This window comes from Dendrobates tinctorius, unplaced genomic scaffold (genome assembly GCF_039654945.1).
Source record: "Dendrobates tinctorius isolate UK_male_01 unplaced genomic scaffold, ASM3965494v1 ptg000007l, whole genome shotgun sequence".
In the NCBI taxonomy this organism is placed as follows: domain Eukaryota; kingdom Metazoa; phylum Chordata; class Amphibia; order Anura; family Dendrobatidae; genus Dendrobates; species Dendrobates tinctorius.
This window is the reverse complement of record NW_027361675.1, coordinates 3,013,395-3,033,739: the sequence shown is the minus strand read 5'-3', so window position 1 is coordinate 3,033,739 and position 20,345 is coordinate 3,013,395. Positions and strand designations below refer to the sequence as shown.

Here is a 20,345-nt window from a genome sequence, read left to right as displayed (position 1 = left end):
ACTTTATAACACAATGTGCAGTTAATGAAAAAGACTTGTTCCACTACAGAATCTATCAATATGCGGCGCATTAAAGGTACACTGTCCAATCTATTTTCAGGATTAAAAAATAAAGGCTAGTAAAACTGTGTCAGCTTCAGGCTAATCTAAACAGTCATGGGTCGAGTTGAGCAAAACGGGTCGAAAAATTTCAAAAGTCGCCGACTTTTGGCAAAGTCGGGTTTCATGAAACGAAACCCGACCCTAGGATGAGGTCGGCCATGAGGTCGGCGACTTACGCGCCAAAGTCGCGTTTCAAAAGTTTGTTTTGCGCTCTTTTTCAGCCAATCAGGATCCACGGACACTGTGGGCAACGTGATGACATAGGCAGGGGTCACCACCATCTTTCAGAAGGGCATGTAAGTGATTGGCTTGCTTTGGTGGGCGTCACAGGGGTTATAAAAGGGCGTGCAGGCCGACCGCCATCTTACTTCTGCCTATCTCAGTATAGGGAGAGGTTGCTGCTGATTCTGTAGGGAGAGCGTTAGGCAGGGAAGAAGACAAAAAAACTGCTTCTGCTGCTAGCGATTTGGCCTGCACAACACACCAGTCACTGTGTGTGCAGTGCAAGGGGAGGCTATATAGTGGTGTATCAGTGGTGTTGGTTGTTGGGCTGCATTCTAAGGCTTCCTGACATTCCTGCATTGCTGTTTACCCACTGCTCCGCAAACTGCTTTTTTAAAAGCAATCCCAATTTTTTTTTTTTTGTCCTGCTGAGAAGAAAAAGAAACTGCTTCTGCTGTGAGCGATTTGGCCTGCACAACACACCAGTCACTGTGTGTGCAGTGCAAGGGGAGGCTATATTGTGGTGTATCAGTGGTGTTGGTTGTTGGGCTGCCTTCTAAGGCTTCCTGACATTCCTGCATTGCTGTTTACCCACTGCTCCGCAAACTGCTTTTTTAAAAGCAATCCCAATTTTTTTTTTTTGTCCTGCTGAGAAGAAAAAAAAACTGCTTCTGCTGCTAGCGATTTGGCCTGCACAACACACCAGTCACAAGTGTGTGCAGAAATTCAAAATCTCCTTTATCCTCTAGTCACTTTGGTCACAGCTGTGCCATCGAGCCTGTCACATAGCGCTCAGATATCAGTGGGCCTCACACAATCCAAACGTGTCCAGTGTCCACAAGTGTCTGCAGAAATTCAAAATCTCCCTTATCCTCTCGTCACTTTTGTCACAGCTGTGCCATCGAGCCTGTGACATAGCGCTCAGATATCAGTGGCCCTCACACAATCCAAAAGTGTCCAGTGTCCACAAGTGTCTGCAGAAATTCAAAATCTCCCTTATCCTCTCGTCACTTTTGTCACAGCTGTGCCATCGAGCCTGTCACATAGCGCTCAGATATTCATTGGGCCTCACAAAATCCAAAAGTGTCCACAAGTGTGTGCAGAAATTCAAAATCTCCTTTATCCTCTAGTCACTTTGGTCACAGCTGTGCCATCGAGCCTGTCACATAGCGCTCAGATATTCATTGGGCCTCACACAATCCAAAAGTGTCCAGTGTCCACAAGTGTGTGCAGAAATTCAAAATCTCCTTTATCCTCTAGTCACTTTGGTCACAGCTGTGCCATCGAGCCTGTCACATAGCGCTCAGATATTCATTGGGCCTCACACAATCCAAAAGTGTCCAGTGTCCACAAGTGTCTGCAGAAATTCAAAATCTCCTTTATCCTCTAGTCACTTTGGTCACAGCTGTGCCATCGAGCCTGTCACATAGCGCTCAGATATTCATTGGGCCTCACACAATCCAAAAGTGTCCAGTGTCCACAAGTGTGTGCAGAAATTCAAAATCTCCTTTATCCTCTAGTCACTTTGGTCACAGCTGTGACATCGAGCCTGTCACATAGCGCTCAGATATTCATTGGGCCTCACACAATCCAAAATTGTCCAGTGTCCACAAGTGTCTGCAGAAATTCAAAATCTCCCTTATCCTCTCGTCACTTTTGTCACAGCTGTGCCATCGAGCCTGTCACATAGCGCTCAGATATTCATTGGGCCTCACACAATCCAAAAGTGTCCAGTGTCCACAAGTGTGTGCAGAAATTCAAAATCTCCTTTATCCTCTAGTCACTTTGGTCACAGCTGTGCCATCGAGCCTGTCACATAGCGCTCAGATATTCATTGGGCCTCACACAATCCAAAAGTGTCCAGTGTCCACAAGTGTCTGCAGAAATTCAAAATCTCCCTTATCCTCTCGTCACTTTTGTCACAGCTGTGCCATCGAGCCTGTCACTTAGCGCTCAGATACTCAGTGGGCCTCACACAATCCAAAAGTGTCCAGTGTCCACAAGTGTCTGCAGAAATTCAAAATCTCCCTTATCCTCTCGTCACTTTTGTTACAGCTGTGCCATCGAGCCTGTGACATAGCGCTCAGATATCAGTGGGCCTCACACAATCCAAAAGTGTCCAGTGTCCACAAGTGTCTGCAGAAATTCAAAATCTCCCCTGTCCTATAGACACCTTGTACCTTGTTTTACATTACTATATAGTTTGTTGGATTTTGTCTACATTTCTACCAAAAATGAGGAAGGCTGGTGGAAGAGGCCGTGGAATTGGGCGGGGGTTGGCAGCTGGTAATGATGGTGTTGGTGGTGGATCTGATGGTAGTGGCAAGAGCAAAATAGGACCGAATGCAGGAGGTGTTGAGCCTGCGTCATCGTCTGGCTCCATAAGGCCTCGAACGCTTAGTTTTCTAGGAGTTGGCAAACCGCTTTTAAAGCCAGAGCATCAGGAAAAAGTTTTGTCTTACATTGCTGACTCAGCCTCCAGCTCTATCGCCTCCTCTTCTTCAGTTGTAAAAAGTAAAAGCACTGAGTCGTCATTGGAGGCTCATGTTCATGAACCACACCTTTCCTTGTGTCCTTCACCCCAACCAAGATTGAAGGATGACGCAGGCCATACTAATGATTACTCCATGGAGCTGTTTTCACATACCATGCCTGGATTATCAAGTCAAATGGTGAATTACCCAGGCCAAGATGAATCTGACATGGAGTGCACTGATGCACAGCCGCTGATGGATGATTCTGCTGGTACATTCACTCAGAGCACTACATTGTCCTCGCAGTGTACAGAGCCAGATTCTGACCCTGATGAGACTCAGGTGCCCCTTCCCGCACACTATACCACCATACACGGTGACACAGAGGAAGGTGCACATGACATAGAAGAGGAGGTGATGGATGACCCAGTTGTTGACCCAGATTGGCATCCATTGGGGGAAGAGGGTGCTGCTTCCAATAGCTCAGATGAGGAGCATCCACAGCAGACATCGACATCGCAACAGCTGTTATCTGGCAGGCCCGGAGCACTCCAAAGACAGGTTCCAAACATCAAAAGAGTTGCTGGACAGCTTGTCCAGAGGGTCAAAAGATCACAGCGTGCTAGGCCGCAAAATGTCTGCCAAAGTAGGAAGAGTGCAGTGTGGCACTTTTTTGAACAAAATCCTCATGATCAGGCCAAGGTTATCTGTAAGAAGTGCGCAAAGACCTTTAGCCGAGGGAAAAATCTGAAAAATTTGAATACCAGTTGCATGCTTAGACATTTAACCAGCATGCACTTGCAAGCGTGGACACAACACCAAACCTCAAGTGCCACATGTGCAACTGATCACAGCGAAGGTAGTCAGCAACGCTACATTGTTTCCCCCACTGTAAGCCCACCGGTTAGCACAGCAGCAAATGTTGAGGTGTCGTTGCAAGGCCACAGCAGTCAGGGAATCCCACTGTTATATCAACGAAAGACTGATTCTAGGCCATCAGAAAGAACACCAACTCCATCACCATCATCAACCCTCTCTCAGTCCACCCTGTCCACCGCTACTTCCACCATATGCAGCTCTCAAGTCCAGCTCACCCTCCCAGACACTATGAGTAGGTCAGGAAAGTACTCAGTCTCTCATCCGCGTACACTGGGTTTGAACGCCCACATTGCCAAACTAATCTCGTTTGAGATGATGCCCTTTCGGTTTGTGGAAAGCACAGCTTTCCGCGAACTCATGGCCTATGCAGTACCATGCTATGACCTACCCAGTCGCCACTTCTTCTCTCGCAAAGCCATCCCAGCCCTCCACCATCATGTGAAAGACCGCATTGTCCATGCACTCAAGCAGTCAGTGAGCGGAAAGGTGCACCTCACAACTGATGCATGGTCCAGTCAGCATGGCCAGGGCCGTTACGTGTCCATCACTGCGCACTGGGTTAATGTGGTGGATGCAGGGTCCACAGGGGACAGCGGTGGTGGGACAGTGCTGCCTAGCCCACGGTATAGGAAACAGTTGGCTGTAGGCGTTCGACCTTCCTCCTCCTCCTCCTCCAGAAGTGAAAGCTCGTCCGCAGAGCGCAGTCGTACGAGCACTCCATCTGCAGCTGCCACAGTTGCACACGATGTGTTCCCCTATTGAGCAGCTAGTGGAAAGCGTCAGCAGGCTGTGTTGCAGATGATGTGTTTGGGCGACAGACACACCGCCGAGGTGCTGGCCGAGTACTTGAAGCGACAAACTGAGTCATGGCTGGGCAGTGTACATCTTGAGGCAGGCAAGGTAGTTAGTGATAACGGCCGTAATTTTGTGGCAGCCATAGCCCTTTCAAAACTCAGCCATATACCTTGCTTGGCTCACACCTTGAACCTGGTGGTGCAGTGCTTCCTCAAAAATTATCCGGAGTTAACAGCCCTGCTCCAGAAGGTGCGAAGACTGTGCACGCACATCCGCCGGTCGCCTGTACACTCCGTTCGTATGCAGAAGCTGCAGCGATTGCTCCACCTTCCCAACCACCGCCTCATTATCGACATTGCAACAAGGTGGAACTCCACCCTGCACATGGTGGAGCGGCTGTGCGAGCAGAGGCAGGCCATAATGCATTTGTGGGAGGATACACGGACAGGCACTTTGAGAGCAGACATGGAGTTGACAGGTGTGCAGTGGTCGAAGCTGAAAGACCTCTGTAAAGTCCTTCAGTGTTTTGAGGAATGCACACGGCTGGTAAGCGCAGACGACGCCATCCTAAGCATGAGCATCCCACTTATGCGTCTGCTCATGCAAACTTTGACGCACCTTAAGGAGCAGGTGTCTGCAGCCAATGTTGATAAGGAGGAAGAGGAGGAGGGAATCCTTGATGACATTCAGCCATTGTCTGCTCAGGGACCTCTCCTGGACGAGGTGGAGGAGGAGGAGGATGATGGGGATGATTACTTAGGGGAGGAGGATGCATCTCGTGGGGCAAGTGAAAATGTTGGCGTGGCAAGGTCTGGTACAGGGTTTGTGCGTGACTGGAGGGATGTGGATTTGCCAGAAAGTGCTCCTCCAACCAGCACTCGCAGTGCATCATTGACACCGGGAACATTGGCCCACATGTCAGATTATGCCTTGCAGATCCTAAAAAGGGACCCACGCATTGCCAAAATGATGAACGATGACGACTACTGGTTGGCCAGCATCCTGGATCCATGCTATAAAGGCAAATTACAAAACATCATGCCACAGGAGAACCTTGACCTAATATCGGCTAATAAACAAGCAACTCTGGTAAATCGGTTGCTTGAGGCATTGCCAGCACACAGCAGCGGTGATGGTTCTCACACGAGCCGTACGGGCCAGGGGCAGCTTGGCAGAGGTGTTCGTGGTGCACACAGCAGAAGTGTCGTTGGAGACAGGGGTTTCATGACAATGTTGTGGACTGATTTTTCAAATACCGCTCACACAACTGGTAATACTGCATCGATGGAAAGTGACAGGAGACAGCAGTTGTCAACTATGGTTACAAACTACTTTTCCTCCCATATCGATGTTCTCCCACACAGGTCATTCCCCTTTGACTATTGGGCCGCTAAACTGGACACCTGGCCTGAATTGGCACAATATGACTTACAGGAGCTCGCTTGCCCAGCTGCAAGTGTGCTATCGGAAATAGTCTTCAGTGCAGCTGGATCATTCCTGACAGAAAAAAGGACCTGTCTGTCAACCCAAAATGTGGATGATCTAACCTTCATTAAAATGAACCATGCATGGGTTTCCAAGGATTTTGTCCCACCTTCCCCTGATGACACATAGGGTGACAGAAAAATGGCTTGCTTTGGTCCACCTCTTCCTGGGACTTGACCTATTTCGCCTTTTGCATCAGCTGAATGTCCAACATCAACATATGCCACTTTCTAAAACTCCCTAACTGTGCTGCCCCCCCCCCCCATGGCCGGGGTCACCACCTAGCGCACGACACCGTGCGAGTGCCGTTGCCCTGGACAGGTGGGTAGGCCGACTCTTGGGCGCGGGCACTGGCACAGGGTCCCTCATAGTGCAATCAAGTGTCTCTGACGGTGGTGGTGCACACCCGCCGTCAGACACACCGCCGTACTATGAGGGGCCCAGTGCCAGTACCGACGCCCACGAGTGGGCCCCCCTTGCTTGGGCAGGGCCCCAGCATTTGCAATCTTTACCTCTCCTGCTCCTCCGCTGTGTAGTCTGGGCCGTCAAATCCATACTGTGCCTGACACCGTCTGAGCCTGCCTCCTGATGTACAGACATATATTTTGAATGTGTACGCTATTCATACATGTTATCCGGGGATACGGTACCCTTTCTAACCTTTGTGCAATCACGTGCAATCCATACTGGGCCTAACACCGTCTGAGCCTGCCTCCTGATGTACAGACATATATTTTGAATGTGTACGCTATTCATACATGTTATCCGGGGATACGGTACCCTTTCTAACCTTTGTGCAATCACGTGCAATCCATACTGGGCCTAACACCGTCTGAGCCTGCCTCCTGATGTACAGACATATATTTTGAATGTGTACGCTATCCATACATGTTATCCGGGGATACGGTACCCTTTCTAACCTTTGTGCAATCACGTGCAATCCATACTGGGCCTAACACCGTCTGAGCCTGCCTCCTGATGTGTAGACATATATTTTGAATGTGTACGCTATCCATACATGTTATCCGGGTATACGGTACCCTTTCTAACCTTTGTGCAATCACGTGCAATCCATACTGGGCGTGAGAACGGCTGGCGAGCTGTTAAGCAAGCTACAGCACCTGTGGTTTGCACACGTAAGTTTTTCATTTTTTCAGGAATGACGGTTAGGCCTAATTCCGGAACTGCGGTTGACCTGCACTTACTGGGAAATCATTGTTCGCGGGTAATAATTGTCATCAGTAATCCCCATCACTAACGTTGTTCAGCGGGTTATCTGCACCTGTAAGCGACAAACGCTGGCCTTTTCAGTGTAGCGCACATGCAGCCACGGACATGTAATGGCATGACACACCAGTTATTGGCCAATCTCATGTGCCAGAGCCTCACGTGTCCCTCTAGTAAGCCGGACTTGGACCGCGGGGCATGACGGAGTCTCGTTCGTTAACGGAATTAAGCTTGCAATGTGTGCATCTGTTCTGTAGCTGGCATGGTTGAGGTTTCCCAGGTGGAGTCGAATTTAACCGTAGGCTCCACTCCTGGTGGTGCCCTTCTGGACATTCCTTTAAGGTTCAGCTTTGCAACCATACTGCCCACGTAAAACAAACACTTTGCCTTCATGAACGCTGTTTGGAGGGTCATGACTCGTGGGAATAATGCCGCCCAATCAGTTAACCTGCTAGAGAGATCCTTCGTTGCTCCCAAGCATGACATCACACTCCCTAGGAAGAAGGTAATGCCACTGTGGCGACCGTACTCCTGGGGGCGACACAAGTGCACTGATGCCCAGCCACTGCTCGATGAATCTGCTGGTACATTGACCCAGACCACTACATTCCCCTCGCACGCTACACGGCCTGAATCTGACCCTGATGAAACTCAGGTTACCCTTCCCATATACAGTTCCATCTTACACGGTGACAAAGAGGAAGCTGCAGATGAAAGTGCAGGTTCGGCCCACCCGCCATCAGACACACCACCGTACTATCAGGGGCCCTGTGCCAGTGCCGTCGCCAACGAGTGGGCCCCCCCTGCTTGCTCAAGATCACAGCACTTGCAAAGTTGAAATACTGTGCAGTGAGATGGAAGATGGGGACGACAAGGAGTCCAGACAAGTACAGGGATTCCCTAGCGAGGAGACTTATTTGATTGTTTTCAATGTTGGGACAGCAATTTTTGGGGAGCACTATACTCTGGAGAATGATAGATGGGGCCCACCATACACTGGAACATTCCAAAGGTGGACATCAGACACTGGAGCAGCATTTACAGGGCCCATTATACACTAGAGCATTAGAAATGGGGCCCATTATGTTTGGAGCATTATTTGGGCCCATAAGACAGTGGAGCTTCATCCATGGGGAGCAACATATACTGTAGCAGTATGTGGTGCTCATCATATACTGTTTCAAACATTATATGGGACCAATGATTCTGTATGGAGAAATAGATGGGCCTCGTCATGAGATGTAAAAAGTGAAGTATTTTTCATTGTACTATACCGCTATTTCTCTGCCGTATCGGAGCATGATGAGTTGTGGTATGTGTTAAAGGGGCGCTCTTTCGCCCAGGGCACATGAAAACCTGGAGCCAGCCCTACCCCCCCACAACTTCAGCCAAATAACCCCCATTTTTCAGTGCGTAACTTGTATTATGAAGTTAATTAAGGTTGACAAGCTTAAGTAAGAAGAATTGATGCTTTTGGCATTCAAATGGGCACTGTAGGTGTGTTTCCTGTCCTCCTCTCACTGCCGACTTTTATTCCCCATTGACTTACATTGGGTTTCGTGTTTCGGGACGACTCCGACTTTTCCCTATAATCGGACGATCTTGGTCGACCCGACTTTTGGAAAAGTCGGGTTTCACGAAACGAAACGCGACCCTAAAAAAACAAAAGTCGCTCAACTCTAGTCATGGGTGTATTGTGAGCTTATTAAAATATGACTGCTTTTATAGTGTACGTTTTGGCTGTTTTGGCCAACAGTAGTAACTCAAAAACAATAAAAGAACAATGAATCTTGGGTCGTTGACTATGTGCTTCACTGCAAAACATTGAACTGTGTAATTCTGTACTATCCCGCATTTACTGCTGCGATGAGTCCTATCCTGGCAGCGGAAATAAATCTATATTAATATGAAGAAGAGAAGGTCATGTGTACTATTCTTCTAGAAATAATTAAAACATTGACTCTGCATTTTTGTTATGTTAACTATTTTACAGTTCGTCAATTTGTAAAGTGCGTGAGAGCGGTAGTCATCACCGAGTTGCTGTCTGGTTACGCTCTGGCACTTTAGAGAAAAATAGTGTCCCAGTCCCAATGTGCTGTCAGATGTGGGGTGCATCACACTCATTGTAGGCCGCACACAATTCGGGGGTCACCAAGTTCATTGCAACAAGCAAACGTTTACTAGTCATCGAGTGGTAATAGGGCACAGCACTTTATATTCCTTACTTTCTTAGCACAACATATCTTCAGTCCTACAATTCGTCCCTCCTTGAGCACTGGCTATGTTAGCCCCAGGGATTTCCCTTCCCATTCGGCAGTGACCTTCTGTCTTGGCGTGCCCCTATTCATCTTTCCTTGTATGCTAAAGGACATAATGTGCCCAGCAGCCCCTATGTCAGACCTTGGTCTCCAGGAACAACAGGAAAGTACACTCGAGATTCCAGTATGGAAGGGAGGCAAGCAGATTGAAGCTCCTAGCTTTCAGAATTTTTTTGTGTGTTCTGATTAAAGGGGTTGTCCAGGACTTTTTTTTTCTATTGAGCTAAGAACTGACAGGAGAGTAGTTACTAACTACCTGGCTGTTCCTAATCACATACCACTGTTCCCAGTGATTCTGCTGCTTTACATAAACAGAACAACTCTACCTCTTCCGGACTGCTCTGTCGACTGTGCATGACTGCCGACATCATGCTGATTGACAGCCGGTTTACTGTAGTTACACATGCTGTCAATCAGCATGACATTAGCAATCATGCTATTCAACAGAACAGATGTAACGTCACCGAAAGTCACAGAATTGTCAGGAGTGGTCTGTGATTGCTCTAAGCCAGAGGAGATCAGTGCCAGACACAGCAGACAGGTAGTTAGCAACCTGCCTATAATTTCTAAGGCCCATGAACAAAAACAGCAATATTCACAGATAACCGCTTTAAAAGGAAACTATCATCAAAATGACCTGTTATTAAAATCAGGTATTTATTTTACTTGTATTTAAAAAATGCCCATGTTTTTTCCAAAATTCAATCTTTCTAAAAATAAAAAAAAACAATTAGTAATCTTGAAATTTTTATACTGGCCATTGGGGTGTTTTTAGACTCCTATTTCCTGCCCTTTTGGGAACAGTTTTCAGCAAGGCTCCATATTATCAGAGATGTCAGAGGTACCACTTTTATACACAGCTGAAATAATCCAATAATAACAAAATTTGATGACACAGCTGACCCTCTCTCTACATATGTTTCTTGAAGGAACATGAAGTTAGAATCTAAAACAAAAACACAGTGACCCATGTGAAAATTGCAAAATTTCTATTTTTCATTTATAAAACACATTCTAAAATGTTAAAAAAATGTTGACAAAAATAAAAAATTTACACAAAAATCTGATTTAAAAAAAATGTGACATTGCCCGATGATGGCTTTGTTTTAAGTTGATGTAAAACATAGAACATATTCATTTCTCTTTCTACACACAGGTTGGCAGTACGGTATTATTCAAGTGTCAGAAAGGATATCTATTACAAGGTTCCACTACACGGACCTGTCTTCCAAACTTGACTTGGAGTGGTCTGCAGCCAGAGTGTATTCGTAAGTTAAACCTAGAAAGGAAACCTGAGAATGGATTTCATTATTGGGGTTGATAAGTCCTGAGATAAAAGCTGGTTTATTCCTAAGTATTGGCTATTGTATGGTATGAAATAATATTTATAATTCCCTAAAATATAAATTCAGTTTTGGAATAGAAGAGCTGATTTATTACGACTGGTATTATATACCCCAGTCCTATTGAAGGGACATGTTGGTTGGGGCAAGATGCGCCAAATTCATTAAGATATGCATGTCAATTAATACAATTGGTTCACATTTTCAATGATGTGCATGAACTGGAATAACATTTCTAGCAAAAGTTACGCCATTAAAGTGGAGTAACTTTTGATGAATTCAGCAAGTGGACACCGCTACGCACCGTCCTGATCGTGTTCTGCCCAAAGCTGGACAAGTATAGAGTGAAAATGTAAATAGTTGCTAAATTTTTGCATAGCTTCACATTGCACAAATATTTCGCAACTCTTCAAAGTGTTTTACACCAGAAAACTGGCAAAAAAACTTTGATGAATCGGCCCCATAGAGTGTTTCCATAGCCTACTTTCTAGGAAAAGTGATGAATAAGAGCATGTATTTAATATTCCCTTGATCTAAGTATTATGGTTTAAATAAATGCATTTTTTTCTGTAGCCCACAACTGCAGACAGCCAGAGACCCCTCCTCACGCTAATGTTGGAGCATTAGATCTGCCATCTTTGGGCTACACCTTGATATATACTTGCCAACCTGACTTTTATCTGACGGGGGGTTCTGAACATAGAACCTGCAGAATGGATGGGAGCTGGACAGGGAAGCCACCTGTATGTCTTGGTGAGTGACCTCTGTACTTTTTAAGATATTATTTTAGCTTATTGTCTTAATCAGGTAAATGTGTATATTAAATATTAGGAACTGGATACAGAGGATTCATTGTACATAGTCTTAGGGATAAATAAAAATAAATAAAAATACCTTTGACAAGTGACTGCATTTTAAATATCAAGAAATCAGCATAATAATTCAATAGCAGACAGAAATAGATGGACAATAAGGACAATCGCAATCTACCTAGAGAGAAAACTGAGCAAAGCTCCAAAAAAAGCGACTATAAGTCCAGAGTAAAGTCAAAAAGTTTTTTATTTTAATTAAGACACATCCAGATACAAATGGGGGAGTGGGCAATACAGTGCGAAACCGCACACCGCATGGATAAAAAAAGGATTGTTGTACAACCAGAACCTATGCAGTAACAAGACATACATAAAGTTACTAAATTGTCACAAAGTGCATATGGTGCATGGCAATGTATGGCAATTAAGAATGGACCGCCAAACAGTATATATGTATATATATATATCTCTTTATACCAGCTCCATCCATCAAGTAAACAGCTAAATACACAGATCATTATCAGATAGCAGGTGACCATTCACCATGGTTAGACAGATATATGACACCTAAGAAGCATAGTAATAAGAGAGGAAGCATAAATTACCTAATGAAATGGCGGGCAGAGGTTCCAGCAGTCAGCAATCCACCCCAATGATCGTTTCGGAGGGTTACTCCATCATCCGACCCCTGATGAAGGAGTAACCCTCCGAAACGATCGTTGGGGTGGATTGCTGACTGCTGGAACCTCTGCCCGCCATTTCATTAGGTAATTTATGCTTCCTCTCTTATTACTATGCTTCTTAGGCGTCATATATCTGTCTAACCATGGTGAATGGTCACTTGCTATCTGATAATGATCTGTGTATTTAGCTGTTTACTTGATGGATGGAGCTGGTATAAAGAGATATATATATATATATATATATATATATATATACATATATATATACATATATATATATATATATATATATATATATATATATATACATATATACACTCACTGGCCACTTTATTAGGTACACCATGCTAGTAACGGGTTGGACCCCCTTTTGCCTTCAGAACTGCCTCAATTCTTCGTGGCAGAGATTCAACAAGGTGCTGGAAGCATTCCTCAGAGATTTTGGACCATATTGACATGATGGCATCACACAGTTGGCGCAGATTTGTCGGCTGCACATCCCTGATGCGAATCTCCCGTTCCACCACATCCCAAAGATGCTCTATTGGATTGAGATCTGGTGACTGAGGAGGCCATTTGAGTACAGTGAACTCATTGTCATGTTCAAGAAACCAATCTGAGATGATTCGAGCTTTATGACATGGCGCATTATCCTGCTGAAAGTAGCCATCAGATGTTGGGTACATTGTGGTCATAAAGGGATGGACATGGTCAGCAACAATACTCAGGTAGGCTGTGGCGTTGCAACGATGCTCAATTGGTACCAAGGGGCCCAAAGAGTGCCAAGAAAAAATTCCCCACACCATGACACCACCACCACCAGCCTGAACCGTTGATACAAGGCTGGATGGATCCATGCTTTCATGTTGTTTACGCCAAATTCTGACCCTACCATCCGAATGTCGCAGCAGAAATCGAGACTCATCAGACCAGGCAACGTTTTTCCAATCTTCTACTGTCCAATTTCGATGAGCTTGTGCAAATTGTAGCCTCAGTTTCCTGTTCTTAGCTGAGAGGAGTGGTACCCAGTGTGGTCTTCTGCTGCTGTAGCCCATCTGCCTCAAAGTTCGACGCACTGTGCGTTCAGAGATGCTCTTCTGCCTACCTTGGTTGTAACGGGTGGCAATTTGAGTCACTGTTGCCTTTCTATCAGCTCGAACCAGTATGCCCATTCTCCTCTGACCTCTGGCATCAACAAGGCATTTCCGGCCACAGAACTGCCGCTCACTGGATTTTTTTTCTTTTTCGGACCATTCTCTGTAAACCCTAGAGATGGTTGTGCGTGAAAATCCCAGTAGATCAGCAGTTTCTGAAATACTCAGACCAGCCCTTCTGGCACCAACAATCATGCCACGTTCAAAGGCACTCAAATCACCTTTCTTCCCCATACTGATGCTCGGTTTGAACTGCAGGAGATTGTCTTGACCATGTCTACATGCCTAAATGCACTGAGTTGCCGCCATGTGATTGGCTGATTAGAAATTAAGTCTTAACACACAGTTGGACAGGTGTACCTAATAAAGTGGCCAGTGAGTGTATATATACATATATACTGTTTGGCGGTCCATTCTTAATTGCCATACATTGCCATGCACCATATGCACTTTGTGACAATTTAGTAACTTTATGTATGTCTTGTGACTGCATAGGTTCTGGTTGTACAACAATCCTTCTTTTATCCATGCGGTGTGCGGTTTCGCACTGTATTGCCCACTCCACCCATTTGTATCTGGATGTGTCTTAATTAAAATAAAAAACTTTTTGACTTTACTCTGGACTTATAGTCTTAGGGATGCATGAAAGAGAAAATCCGTGAAGAAGGTTGCGAGTGTCATTTTCATTGAGCGCGACCTCCTGAAGCATGAACTCTCCTTGGGATTGATATTAGTGTGTACGAATTCTGTTTTTTTTAAGATTTTCGCAAAATTACTGAAACCCACGGTTGTAATGAGAATAGAAGATAATGTAACTTTTTATTCTATTAATTAGTGGCACAATGAGACATGATGGCATGAAGATTCTGTGATCTGCTGTAATACAGAATTCACTTGCTATGCGTACCTGGAATTTAGAGACACTGACCAGACTCAAGAGAATTCAGTTGGCCATTACCACCAATATTGACATAATTAGCCGCAGATCTCGTATAGGGGAATGGCAGGAATCAAAGAAATGGGCTAACTTAAAGAAGCACTCATACAAAGCTTATTATTGCCTAAATCTATATAAATTTATATGTACATAATGTAGTGTAAGTGTGGTACTCATCGATCACTGTCTTCCCTGGTTTCTAACATTGCTCTGGTCCTCTTCTTGTCGTTCTGACTTGCCAGATCACACTGCTGTCCATGCGTGTACCGAAAGTTGCTTTTACAATAGAAGTCTATGGAATGTCAGAACGAGGCTTACATTGTAAAAGCAACTTCTGGCACACACATTGACGCCTATGTAATCTGGCTAGTTGGAATAGCTGTCATGTAAACTAGATTAGGACCAAAGGGGCATTGCAAACCAGGGAAAACAGTGATTGGTATGTATATTACAGTACTTTTACTACACCTCATAGATTTACACAGGTTTAGGCAACGAAAAATGTTGTGGGAGTTCTTCTTTAAGGTTTAGTGTATACTGAGTCTGTGTTCTTCAGCTGCGATATAGAAATACTTGGCACTCATATAGGTGTATTCAAGAACTTATTGAACTTCATCAGTCAACTAGATAGAGGAGACCTTTCTGTCCACCTCAGACCTTCACACAGTGCGCTTCCACACAGGTCTCCTCTAGCCAGACGATCGATGAAGGTCAGGTATTGACTGAAACGTTTGTTATAAATACTGGAATTTCTACATTCAATAAATAAGTTCTTGAATGAACTTATATGAGTGCCAAGTATTTCTACATCGCAGTTGACGGATTTTGTTATCCTACTTGTGCACCACCAGAATTCCAGAATGCCAGAAATGCCATGTTTTCCTAATTACTTCAATGTGTTCTTCAGCTGTCAGCTATCTGAAGTATATGTCTCCCTAAAATCAACCATCCACCTCACAATTAAAAAAATCATAATACATGCACAATGGATAATTAAAATATCTGGTGCCCTCCTTTTTATTATTTTCTGGTGCAATTCCTAATTCCCAGTCCTTTCTAAATGTATATGTAAGGGGGTGAGGTAGAATTACCTCCTTGCTTCCTTTCTCTATTTGCCTTTGATCTGTTAATGTTTACATTTTGCTAATGTTGATAATGTCTATGATGAATGCTTGCGGTACTGTACATGTATTACCACTCATCATTTTGGTACTGTCACATTTATATACGTGTTACCATGCTTTGGAGATTGTGTTATACTGTATATAATGTAAAGTGATGTATATTGATATTCATGTACAGTTTAGGGTAAGTAAGTGCATCCTTTTGGGGACATTAGAAGAGGGCACTTTAGTATATAGTTCCTATACGTAGGGTAAGTGCAGTTCTGTTGTGGGCCACTAGATGGGGGCATACTTTTGAGCCTTGTAGGTATAGTTTATAGGATGTTTATAGAGGGTTAATTGTAGGAGGGGCTGCCGGGTAGTAAGAGAGAAGTTTCTAGGAAGTTAGGTCAGATGAGGCCAGGGTGCCCAAGTGTGCACATGGGCTATAGGCATGGACAGCTCGGCAGCCACGTAACATTAAAGTGCTGCAGCCCACGTTACCCACGGCCACTGTGTGTCGTAGCAGTGGGCCAGTGCAGAAACAGAAAGATGTGGCGACTTATCGCCTGGGCCGATGCTTTTAGGGCAGGAGTCAGTTGGACTGAGGAGATGAAGGAAGATGGAGCTTCAACGAGATTGGTACAGACGGGCTGGATGCTTTACCAGAGGCAACCAAACCTGGTGACTGATGATTTCGAGTCTGGGGAAAAACAGGCAGAAGGAATTGTCATCATGGCGAGGTCAGGCCAGGAAGGAACTGGGGAGCAGCTTAGGATGGTCCAGTCCGGGCGTGTACTGCACAGAAGTAACGTGACAGCCAAGCAGGGAAAGATGAGGAACTAAGTGAATATCATGATGTGCCAACCGTGGATATAACATGTGAAGTATTAAGTAAAGAGAGTGTTCAAGATAATCTGGACTGTGTCTCCATTATTGGGGGTCTTTTGAAGAAGGGACCATCGTCTTCGTCGCCTGGGAAGTGCCCACGGGAGTCTGGATGTGGAGATGCAGGTATGCTGAAGAGAGGAATACAGTTTTCTGTAGGGGAAGGACTGGACATCAATGTTACAGTATCTCACTTCACGACTACAGCCCTGTCCCTCCCTTACATTTACACTATATATGTAAAGGCTGAGACACTCCACCATGTCTTGATTGGTCCTTCTAAAAGCAAAGCATGGCCTAAAGGGGGCTTTACACATAGTGATATCGCTAGCAATATCGCTAAAGCGTCACCGATTTTGTGACGCAGCAGCGATATTGCTAGCGATATCGCTACATGTGATACTTACCTCTGACTGGCTCCCCCGCTGGCTATCGCTGATCGCACGAGATCGGCCTGGTCCATTTCTTGTCGTCGGCTTCCTGCTGGCGCCGACGAGCGAGCCATGGACGCAGGCGGAAGACGGTCACCCTCGCCGCGTCTGAAAGGTGCGACCGCCGACCGCTGCTGCATCGCTAGTGAGATCTGCCTGTGTGGCAGCTCACTAGCAACCATTTAGCGATGCACCAGCGATCCTGACCGGGTCGTATCGTGGTCGGGATCGCTGGTGCATCGCTAAATGTAAAGGGGCCTTTAGGCTAGATAACTTGCACTGATCTTTTGTATTAAAATTTGCTCCCCCCCTTATTAGATGGATCAGCCCAGGACTGGGGGAGTGTCTCAGACTGCTAGAATACACAGTGTGCAGAGAATGCTGACAGCCATTGCGAAAACATGAATAGAGGACAGAATCATATGAACAATGCCAATGACATTAAAAAGAAAGATGTCAGACATTTTATCTGTGTACTCTGCAATTATTGAGAAATATTTATTGCGAGGCGGAGGGTTGCTTTAACAGATTTTATTTCTGGACACAACAGAACCAAAATTACATTGCCTTCCCAATGTTGTTTCTTTCAGCTGATATAAGACCCAGTGGGAAACCTATTTCTCCAGTTAAGGAGCCTCCTATGCAAAAAGCTTCTGGTAAGAAATGCTCTGTTACTTTTAACTGGTGTTGCAATTATTGTTACAATAAAATGTCTTTATACAGTATCTAGTCAAATCCCAAGGTAAACACATAAGCAAATACACTGCAGTAAATAAACAGCAACAGTGCATAAAAATAATATAGAGTGCTTAGTTAACATAATTTTGATTAAAAAAAAATAGAAGTCATCCCACCACGTCACGGTGACACTATTCGGGATGGCCCTAACCTCTAATGTTAAAACCTTACCAGTTGTCAAATGACGTACATGTGGGTAAGGGCTGACAAGGACTGAGACCCCACTATTGGACACGCAGCCAAGGGGAACTAAATGAATGTAATGTCCAGCTCAAAGAAAAGGCATGCCACATACTGTATTTATAAGCACAGGGTGCAAAAAAACTGAAAAACTGAAAAAAAAACACTAAAAAAATTAACAGGAATATAAGTTGGTGTGCATACAGCGTGAAAGCACATGTTCACACTGGCCACTAAAACCCAAGATAAAAAATTTTGATCAAAATTACGTTAACTAAGCACCTTATATTATTTTCATACACTATTACTGTTAATTTATTTACTGCAGGGTATCTGCTTATTTTGTGTTTATCTTGGATTTTGTCTGTTTAGTGGCCATGTGAGTGCTTATACGCTACATGAACATCAACTTATATCCCAGTATCTAGACATATCTTCAACAATTGTGTTTAATGCAATGGAAATTTCCCACCCTACGCTAAGTATTATGTCCTGTTTTCCTGACATAGAAAGATGCCTGTGGTTTAGTTGTGTGTCTTGATGATAATAGTCATGGTATGGGTAGACATTTGACAACTCACAGGGTGATGTTTCGTTTATTGATTTGCTTACATATATTTTACTTATCTCAATCAGAGTGATACAAGTTGATTTAGATATAATACTGCTGCTGAAAGAAAGTTCTTAATGTAATTTTGATATTTTAGTTCCTGCAGATGTGTTTGCTAAGGACTCACTTTGGAAAGGATCCTATGAATATCAAGGACGAAAGCAGCCAGCCATGTTGACAGTCACTAGTTATGAAACTGTAAGCAGTAAAGTGAATGCTACCATGATCGATCACAGTGGGGTAGAGCTGCAAGTGTCAGGTAAGCAGGGCAAAGTCTATCTTAATTTTACATCTCTTAAAGGGTTATTCTCATGTTAAAAAGCAAACAGCAGCCGACACTAAGATGTTAAGAAAGTTTGGAATTTGGTTTGCTATTTCTATCTGCCTCCATTCAGGCGCATAATTCTGGCTAGGAGTGCTATGATGCTGCTAGCCGGGTACATAATGTAGGCTAGAAGTGCAAAGATGCTGATGGCTGGGTACATAATGCAGGCTAGAAGTGCAAAGATGCTGATGGCTGGGTACATAATGCAGGCTAGAAGTGCAAAGATGCTGATGGCTGGGTACATAATGCAGGCTAGAAGTGCAAAGATGCTGATGGCTGGGTACATAATGCAGGCTAGAAGTGCAAAGATGCTGATGGCTGGGTACATAATGCAGGCTAGAAGTGCAAAGATGCTGATGGCCGAGCACATGATTCAGGCCAGGAGTGAGATGATGCTGCTGGTCGGGTACATAATTCATTCAGACTAGCAGTGAGATGATGCTGCTGGCCATCCACATAATTCAGTCTGCTGGTCGGGCAGATAATTCAGGCTAGGAGTGAGATGATGCTGCTGGCCGGGCACATAATTCAGACGAGGAGTGAGATGATTGTTCTGTTATTTGTTTCCTGTCATGGATCACACTCCTTGGATATCTCCAGGCTTTTTATTACAAGAGACTTGCAAAGCATTCCTCCATTACAAGATGTCTACTAACAACAACTGACCAACAAGTTCTTAAACTCTATAGTACACACATCAACGTAGTGAGACCCCTAGAGGCCACATCATAGATAACATATTGCTACATCCTTTCTCTTCTAACTGGAATAACAATCAAATTAATAAAACAATGTATACCATGACCAAGTTAGAGCTATAACATAATAAGTCCAGTTACATATACTCCTGGAGGTGCGCCGGCTTTCTGATTATTCTGCGAACTCTAGTAACATAAGATGTGTCACTGTCTACATCTAGTAGTTCTTCTGATCCTGGTAATATGCCTTCTGATATTGCCTGTCTCTGGCCAGAATCCTCACCCTGATGGTCAGCTGTCACTGTTGGTACTTGACTTGTACTTGCTGCCTCGTTGTCTTGGGTGTCAGGATACTGCTCAAAAGGCCATGAATCATCTTTTTCTTGTGATTTCCTTAGATATCTCTGATTTCTCCTTAGTCTTCTTCCTTCCTCTGTTAGAATTTCGTAGGACCGAGGTCCTAGTTTCTGGACAACTTTTGCCTTTTACCAGTGTTTGTCAAACGTGCTGCTTGGCTGCAGCTGAATGTTGTCATTTCTCTGGAGCTCAGGCAGATCCTTTGCAGATTTATTGTAATAGAAAGCTTGCCTATCTTGATTCTTCTGTAATTTAGCTTTGATGTTTCCCAGCAACTTTGGCTTTAACAGATGACTAGCAGTTGGTAAGAGTGGAGTGTCTTTGTGCGCCTTCTCATGAGCCTCTGTGCCGGATTGCTGTTTAGGCCTTGGGTGGGTGTGTTTCTATGATCCAGTATAGACTGATATACATCAGTACCTGCTTGTTTTGCTTTCTGCATGAGTCTTTTGGCTGTTTTTACTGCTGACTCTGCTTTCCCATTACTCTGAGGATATCTGGGAGAAGACGTCTGGTGTTCAAATTCCCATTTCTTGCTGAAGGTTTTGAACTCTTCCGAAGTAAACTGCGCCGCATTGTCCGAGAAA

The 20,345-nt window shown here is 44.6% G+C and overlaps 1 protein-coding gene across 1 annotated transcript in view; it reads left to right on the top strand.

Moving 5' to 3' along the window:
* The window catches only part of CSMD2 (CUB and Sushi multiple domains 2), a 1,542,159-nt gene that overhangs the window by 1,506,811 nt on the left and 15,003 nt on the right, over window positions 1–20,345 (top strand). The window contains exons 63-66 of the mRNA XM_073571899.1: window positions 10,659–10,770; window positions 11,419–11,598; window positions 17,444–17,509; window positions 18,479–18,640. Of these exons, the coding sequence (XP_073428000.1) occupies window positions 10,659–10,770; window positions 11,419–11,598; window positions 17,444–17,509; window positions 18,479–18,640 (520 nt within the window). The remainder of the gene's footprint in view (window positions 1–10,658; window positions 10,771–11,418; window positions 11,599–17,443; window positions 17,510–18,478; window positions 18,641–20,345) is intronic.